Source organism: Hakea prostrata, chromosome 3 (genome assembly GCF_041222555.1).
Source record: "Hakea prostrata isolate BN-2017 chromosome 3, UWA_Hpros_2, whole genome shotgun sequence".
Classification (NCBI taxonomy): domain Eukaryota; kingdom Viridiplantae; phylum Streptophyta; class Magnoliopsida; order Proteales; family Proteaceae; genus Hakea; species Hakea prostrata.
In genome coordinates this window covers 1237467-1245792 of record NC_142602.1, presented here as the reverse complement: position 1 = coordinate 1245792, position 8326 = coordinate 1237467, and the positions used below count along the sequence as shown (strand labels likewise).

Here is an 8326-nt window from a genome sequence, read left to right as displayed (position 1 = left end):
TAAGCTGATGGGCATAGAGACTGACAAGGATAAGGACTCAGAAGTTGATACTCCAGATACAGACGCAGCAGAAGAGATTATTTCAACTGATACAACTGATGAGGAAGCAGTCAGTGCTGCTGAGGCCTAAGGTTGCAATCTTCGAAGTTCTCTAAGTTGTGCCTGTTTCAGCACAAAGTGAAGGCTTGGCGTCTGGGTGGGTGTGCAAGTGTTTCGTTTTAATCACTGCTGCTGAGAAGTTAGGATGCTACTAAAAGTTGTTTACCATGTTGGGTCACCGTATTCCAACACAAAACTGAGGCATTTTCACCGGTAAGGTTGCAGGTTGCAATCCACTTCAAGTTTACTGAGTTGAACCGACATACTCCGGCAAACTAAGGCTTCTGGGTGTTTTTTGTTTTTTATGAATATGGACGGACAAATTGGGTTGCATTAGGGGAATAGTGCCGTTTTTTCTATTTTCTTTCCTTCTTTCCTTCTGTTCTTCAGTCGGTTGATGTACAAGTCAATATAACAATGTGCATAAATGGTAGTGGTATGAACGAATGATGCTGGGGCTGAAAGTCGTCTCTGGTGCTAGGGGACTGTGGCGCCTTTTTTGTATTAGTATCTTTAATTACAGGTGCGGAAATTTATAGAAAAATGGAGATAAACTGTCAATTTATAATTTTCCTTCTATAATTTTTTGCAAGTCTTTACTCCTTCCTTATTGATCTCTTTGAGCGTTGGAATAGAGTTTCAATAATATGAACTCAGGGCAGAAAGATTGGTCATCCTTGTTGTTTTGTTGATGAGAGTTATTTTTTTGATAAAAGTTGGTGATGAGATTTCAAGGTCTGAATGGCTCTTGGAGTAATGGTGCTCTTGCTCCAAGGCATCTTTGGGTGGGTTGGCGAGAAGGGAGAATCAAAACTATCAAGAAAACATCCTTAAGAGCTTACATGTGTTGTGGCAATCAGGTCGGTTTATTTCCGTCAACTAAAACAAATGGTGGATTCCAACCGCAGCCTTGTTGAAGTGACTGGAGTCCACTTTATACTTCCAGGCTGGAAATCTTCCACGATAGGTCAAACTGGAAGTCATAATTCAAGTGAAGCCCAAACTTCAGAAGAAACAATAAAAACACTCATTGCATGAATGACCATTGACTACACTTGTAAAATACAGAAGGAGTTCCATTGTACAGAATATTTTAAAGCATCTCTCTCTCCTTGATGGGTTGATTCACTACGGGGGAGTTGGTTGTGAAGGACGAGGAAAAAAGGAAGAGAAAACCACAAAACAATACCCTACAGGCTCATCTTCTCAATCAAAGCAACACCTCTCATATGATGTGATTTAAGTAGCAGCAAAAATTCTCACTGCTCTTGGTCCAGCTAGCTCCATGCTTGGTTCCAACAATACGAACATATTTTGTGTGTTTCCAGAACAAGAAGACACCTTCCATTTGTTCATGTCATACTCTTTCTATACAGTCATTTCAATGGCCCCCAATCTTTACTCTATCTGTTGAGCCATGTTCAGTCCCAAACTCAGCAGCTAGCGCATGTAATTCAGGCGTGATCTCCCAGTTGCCTTTCTGAACCCAGTTTATATGCCTTGGTTGAGTACCACACCTCTCTAAAGCAGCTACACTCTCAATTTGATTCTGTATATCTTCAAACTCCTCTGCCGCAACAGCCTGCCGCTTCCCGCCCATCTCTACATCAAAGCTCCTTTTAGGCATCTCTGGGCTCATGACACGGCCCATTGAGAGTGAGTTGTTGAAGGCAGAAGACGAATCCTCTTGCACCTTGGCCCTGAATTTGTTTCTAGAACTGGGAATCTTGGAGAAGAAGATCTCCTTGATATTGTGGATCCATCCAAGATTATATGGATTCCTCTTCCCATCATACCGATATCTAAAATTTTCGTATGTAGTCTGTGTAAGCAATAGAATTGAGTTAAAGACAAGAAAACAAGTAAAAATGCTAGATGCTTGTGAAGAATGAGGATAGTTGAAAGAAACCTGGTTGGTGCAAATTAAGTAGAGATGGAATGCTGTCAAGCCTCCAACAAACCAGGTAACTATGAACGTGTATAGTATGAGTATGCCTGAAACAGGGGATTTGAGAAGGGCTTTCCAAAGATTACAATGATGGACTTCCATTATTTTTCTGACATTCACCCAGCAGAATGCAAAAATATATAGGCACAGCATCGTTGTAGAAGACACGAACATGAAAAAGAATCGATAATTCCTCTACATCAAATGGACAATTTAATAAACAGTTAGTTTGAAAAAGGAACAAAAGCATCTGGAAGAACAGCTCTCAAGTCTCAACCAAGACCAATAAAAAATTATTCAAGTAAAGATTTCTTCACTCAATAGAAAGGGTCAAGTCTGAAGAGACCAGCTTACAACAAGAACAACAACAAAGTTATAACTGAATAAAATAGTTGATTTATTTAACTGTATAATCATTTCTACTGGAAAGAATGCTGCAACACCGGTAGAGATCTCTTTTGCAGAAATGTGCATAATACTACTTTTGCAGGCATCTGATATATTTCAAGCAACCATATAAAAGAAGACAACTGTGGTTTGATGTGAATGGCGAACTCAAGGTTCTACACCAATTTTCGAAAGCACCAAAACTAGGGCGTCAAACTTCAAATACCAAAGTAAATTCGATAAATAAGATGTTCAGAAGTAGAGCATACGTACCTTCCCAATACATTGCCCAACCCAAGGGCAATGGTGATCAAACCGCTCAACACAGTTATTGCAAATAGAGCAATGAGAGCATCGTGGTGGTCGATATAACATGCATGTCTGACAGTACTTGACCTTGACAACAATACCATTGACAAGGACATCTTTTGTGGGTGGTAAACTTGTAGCACCATTCTGACTTGCTGCCGGGTCTTTGGATAAACTAGAAGAAGCAGCAGCACTTGGATTTCCTGCCCAGTCTGTGGATAAGCTAGAGGCATCACCATCATCTTCCAGCTCAGGAGGGTGAAGATTCCGAGGAATAATTCCTGGATCTCGTCCAGAAGTAATGAAGAGAAGAACAATTATCTGCATGAGTATAATCACCAATTTTGAGTGAAGAATTTACCAGAGAAGTGACCAAAACATCCAAAAAACTAAAGTCACTGTCTTTCATCCTCCTTTATTCTGACACTCCCTAGGCAGATGGCCGGTAAAGCAGTTCATGCATTTTGGGGTGATGCATGACACAGAACGTTAATGAACACACACGATTTCCTTCAATTAAGTTATTTGGAAATTAGAAAATCTGATAACATGTTGAAATTAAACAGTCTAACTGCTAGGATACTAGTCAGACAATGGAAAGTCAAACCAAAGTAATGACTCTCTGACAAGCAGTCATCATTTCAACGATGGAGACAAGAAAATTTTGAAATCCCAACAGCCCATCGTCTAGTTAGAGTTATACAAGTGGCATGGTTCAGATAAAGTATACAGGACGACCTCAGATTTGGAAGATCCAAAGTGAAACATATGTCTGCTCTCGGACATTAAACCAAAATAAAGATGGGATTTTGATACTGGATTCTTAGCTAGAATCAGATTCAGAGTGTCAACAATGCCTTTGTGTGGATGCTATCATTGAATTAACACAAGAATCACCAAGAATCAAGAAAATGGTGCTTCCCAGATTTTCTCTGACAGATCACAGGTGCATGTGTAGCTGCAAGAACAACCTCCAAAACCTGCCAGTTGTAGATGTGGAATGCAACTGCTGCGAGAGGCAGCCTGGTCTGATGACGTTGCAGGCGTTTGTGGGCTTGCTGGAGCATTACAAGGCAGCTGCATCCCAAAGAGAAGCATATGGAGGAGGGGCCAAGACAGGAAGTTATTCTACCCTTTTTAAAACTTACTGTTGGAAGCACATATGGACAGCTGGTGTGAAGACTAGATGCTGGATGTTGGCAGAATGCTATATTAAAATTTAGAAGCAGAAACAACTTAGTCCTCATTTTGGCATAGTTCTGGTTTCTGTTTTAGTTGCTTACTGAGTTAAATTCTGTTTCTTAGCAAAGTTCAATTACTTGTAACTGAAATCTCCTATCTTCTAGAGACTTTTCCATTTTTACTGTTTCTACTTAGTTTCAACCCTCGAGCCCATTTATTGTAATACCTTTTGACGCCTCTATGCAATTTACTGGAAAAAGTTATGTAGCTGTTTTCCAATGCATTTTTATCAGATAGGATAAGAAGGGAGAGATGCCCAGGTTGAGATAGCCAAGATCATTAATTCAACAGAAGCAGTAGTTGGGGGTGAGATGTTGAAGGCTGCGACAGCCAAACACCTTATGTCCCTATCCTCCCTTCTACCTTTTATCTTCTCCTATTTTCCAGTCAATTCGGAGTCTGCTGATGACAGGGTCCTAGATTCAATGAAGATCAACTAGGAGCTAGTTAACTAGGATCTCTTCTTTATTTTTTCAATCAATTTGGAGTTTGGCGTTGATGTGGTCCTAGATTAAAAGAAGAGTAATTAGCACTCTGGGAGCCAGTAAAGCAAGATTTTTGATAAACAGGCAGGTTTGAATGGATCAAATTTAGGATTTTCCTTTGATGGATGGAATTTTAGTCAAGTTTGGTTAGATAGACCTGGGAATGTTGAAATTCCCACTTCATGATTTGGGTTCTCTTGCACGGAGATGATTGGGGGTATGTAAGATCAACTTCTTGACTTAGTCCTCCAGTGAGAAGATGGTTGGTATTGATTTGGAGGTGATAGCAGTCGATGCCTTGATGGTTGGGATGGCTTTAGCTAAATACTGGTCAGTTTGTTAAGAAATTTAGGCGATGACAATCTCAACAGATGGGTGAGAAATTTGGTTTTGGAATGGATTCGGAGATGAGTTTGACATAGACTTAACAGGAATGCAATTCAATAAAAATTGAATCTTGATAATATCAACATGAAATGGATCTACGAGAAATTAAAATAAGAACTTGGACACTTTTCCATAACAAGGACTCAAGGAGTCAATTTGATTCAACACCCATCCCATAATTCGAACCTTCCAAGCACTTTCCCATCACAAGGAGTCAATTGGTTCCACAACAACCCCATCGGGGTTTAGATCACATACTAAACTGAGCCCTCACAAGGAGGAAGGAGGCAACAGCAGCAGCTTGCAAAGCAATTTCATTAATCAAACCACGTTCAACACATTAACTTAATTTAAAAATACAAAAAATGACTCCTATATTACGAGAAGAATAGGGAATTGAAATAATATAGGAAACAGACTCAAAATAGAATTCTAACTGAACTGATGAAATAAATCCACTTTTCCTATGTTCTATCCATAGTTTAGGCCCATTGAATTTGCCAATTACAAAGCAAATATTATTGAATCGAAGGACCGATAAATATATGAACCAACCTAAAGCATATTTTCATTGAAATAACCCCTAAATACCTATACCAGGCGTTCTGTCACCTACTGTTGTCGATCCTACAGTAGGGTGGTTCTCAGTCAAAGTTTCTCAATAACTCTCAAGGATAATCAGCAAATAATGGATTTAGGAACCAGTATTAGATATGGCTAATACATGCCCATAATTGGATTAATTCACAAAAAGAATAGAGGGCAAATTCCCCCCCCCCCCCAAAAAAAAAAAAAAAAAAGGAGTAGAAGGCAAAGAATCTATTTATTTATTTACTGTAAAAAAGGTATCTGGGGAGGCAAACTTGTTGGATCAGGCCTGTGTACTGCCAATCCATATCAGTATCAGTATCAGTATTGCTAAAAATGGAGAACAATACTGACACCAACATTGAACCAAGTCCTTGAGTAAAATTCACAATTCAATCTTCAGTCTTCTGGACATGGGTTTTCTTAGAGAAAAGCCAACCCTAGAATCCCTTCAAATCCCACTGAATTGTTTTAATATGGTACAATGTCCAGTATCATTATAGCAGCTCCAAATAGAGTAAGCATTCATCTATCAAGGGAAAAACAAAGTAAATTTTCAGAGATGTGACACAACAAAGCTGTCAGCTACTTTTCTTTGGTGGAGATATATTTAAAAGAGGGAAAACTCACATAAACTGTGAAGATAGCGGAAATTGCCACTATAAGATTGCCAAGATGGTATGGGAACTCGGTAACCAGCCTTTGGGAAACAAAAGTGCCAAACAGGATCACTGGAGTAACAATTAGAAATATCGTAAACAATAGTGACCTAACATCTGGACCAAATATGAGTCTGCCTCCAAGAAAGAACCTCTGCAAAATGTGTTTAGAAGATTGGGGGGGGGGGGGCAATCAGTTTTTTTTTAGCTGTAATGGAAAGGGAAAGGCTATTAAGAATTCTGAATCTTTTTCCATAACTAGGAAGGCTATATAATGCATGCAAGATCTTCATGTCACGACGATAAGAATATGTGAGAAACTGAGAATATATATAAAACAAGATTCACTTTTAATTAAACTATGAAACTTTGTTTTCTACCAAAAATTGTCCTCTACTATCAGAGAAAAAATAATCAATTATTCTTCCACCAAATAAGAAAGCAAGACCAGAAATGTAGAATTGATGATAAAAAGTGTAACAGGCGCTCCTGGAAGAAGAGGGGGGGGGGGGGGAAGGGGGGTATGCAAGTATTTAGAGAGGTAAAAGCCATATTTTTCTACTCAATTCACTCTGTACATTGTTGAGCACACGCAAGCATTTAAAAAGGAAACAAAAAACCCCGACTTAGACTCCAGAACTGAAATAAATTGCAATTCAAACTCACTCCTATATATACAACTCAAAACAAAATTTTGTAAATAAATAAACTGCCTCCAACCCTAACAGAAGGCTGTAAATAAATAAGCTACTGGTACTTTACCACACCCCCCCCCCCCCACAAAAAAAAAAAAAAAAAAAAAAAAAGAAAGAAAGAAAGAAAAAGCTACTGGGTAGGCTTCAAGAAAATGTTACTCAAGATTGATCGGAACTGGGGAAACAACTAGAAGATATCACTAACAGCATGTCATATACGGTAATAACATCAGAATAATTTGCAAATCCCTCCCAGTGTAATAGATAGAGGGTTTAAGTAAGCTCACATTACTGCCTTTCCAGGCTTGATAAACTCGCTTTGATGAGCTGTTGGAGTCAATGATCCGGCGATTGGAATCCGAGAGTTGCGGCCGTGGAGGAGGCATGTATAACTTCCCCTGCATCCTGAACAGATCTTGGCATGGGAGATGCCAAATTTCAGTGTGAACGCATTAAACCTCCAGCCCTGCGATCTGCAAGGGAACGGAGAGTAAAGCAACCATCAACCAAAAAAAGATTTGATCAAAGTAGCCAGGAAATAAATAAAAGGCCCATCTACCAAATCACTCGCTCCTCGTTCGATTTGAGAGGAAGGGAGGAGTAGTGGAGCTGAAGGGCAGGAACCTAGCAACTACTAACAAGAAATGTAGAAAGAAGTCCGAGGGAACTCAGAAGAGACGAATAGAAACGTAAGAAAAACGAAAGAAAGACAGCAAGACTTAAAGTGAAAAAGAAATGTAATTAATGTTCAAAAATGATTCTGATTCTTTCTGCTATGGAAGAATTAGAGTTGGGAGATAATGCAGGATGAAGGAATGCAATTATGCAAGGAGAAAGGAGAGAAGAGGAGAGAAGAAGAGGGAAGCTGCTGCCTGTCTTGGGATTCAGTGGGTGGGGATTGTCTTTTAATTATTCTTTCTTACCTGGAAAGTTGGAGAAAGCCGAAGCCCAGGTTTCGACTTTCGAGGAGGAGGAGGAGGAGGAGGAGGTGGAGTAAGGGAGGAAGTGAAACATCTTGGGGAAAGCAGCAGATACTAGAAAGAGTCGATCGTTTACTAGTAGTAGCTAGTAGTAGTAGTAAACTCACGAACGGTGGAGTTAGTCTCGGTTTCGGTTTCTATAATTCTATTTAACTATTTGAGCAAGCCCTACTCCAACAGTCCTACTGGCTAGTGGCTACTGCCACTGAACTGAACTGATCTGATCTGATGAAAACATTAGAAAGTGGCGGCGGCGGTGGTAGCGTTAGTGTTGGCGGAGCGGACACGGGACAGCAGCACAGGCGGAACAGGGTGGCGACGACTGGTGCGTTATTATAGTGTTCACTTTTCAGGGCAAAGACGGATCGGTTTCGGATCGGAATCACCCGCCCTTCACGAAAATGTCGGAGAGCATAAACACTTTTTTAAACTTTACCACTTGTTATTTATCATATCATATGAGAAGAAGATCTGCCTTGCGTATGCTCGACAACGACCCCACCTTGAGAGTCATTGACCCACACAAAAAGAATAAAAATAAAAAAAT

The 8326-nt window shown here is 39.8% G+C and overlaps 2 protein-coding genes across 5 annotated transcripts in view; one reads left to right on the top strand and one right to left on the bottom strand.

The window, feature by feature from the left end:
- Positions 1 to 730, top strand: part of LOC149019841 (DNA repair protein recA homolog 3, mitochondrial-like) — a 12388-nt gene extending 11658 nt beyond the window's left edge. For both annotated transcript variants that reach the window (XM_089147825.1, XM_089147824.1), the window contains exon 8: positions 1 to 730. This exon is cut by the window's left edge and continues 266 nt beyond it. In XM_089147825.1, coding sequence (XP_089003951.1) covers positions 1 to 130 — 130 coding nt within the window. In that variant the 3' untranslated portion in view covers positions 131 to 730.
- Positions 731 to 1430: 700 nt separating this feature from the next.
- LOC149019840 (putative protein S-acyltransferase 7) lies at positions 1431 to 8158 on the bottom strand. Of its 3 annotated transcripts, none has more exons than XM_089147823.1 (6): positions 7887 to 8158; positions 7087 to 7272; positions 6076 to 6258; positions 2708 to 3064; positions 2009 to 2242; positions 1431 to 1921 (listed from the first exon to the last, which is right to left on the bottom strand). In XM_089147823.1, the coding sequence occupies exons 2-6, from the start codon at positions 7201 to 7203 to the stop codon at positions 1481 to 1483; spliced, it is 1332 nt and encodes a 443-aa protein (XP_089003949.1). In that variant the 5' UTR covers positions 7204 to 7272; positions 7887 to 8158; the 3' UTR covers positions 1431 to 1480. The 3 variants fall into 3 exon arrangements, with proteins under 3 accessions (XP_089003949.1, XP_089003948.1, XP_089003947.1); XM_089147822.1 differs by lacking the exon at positions 7887 to 8158 and adding an exon at positions 7723 to 7880; XM_089147821.1 differs by lacking the exon at positions 7887 to 8158 and adding an exon at positions 7359 to 7627.
- Between the last annotated feature and the right edge of the window lie 168 nt (positions 8159 to 8326).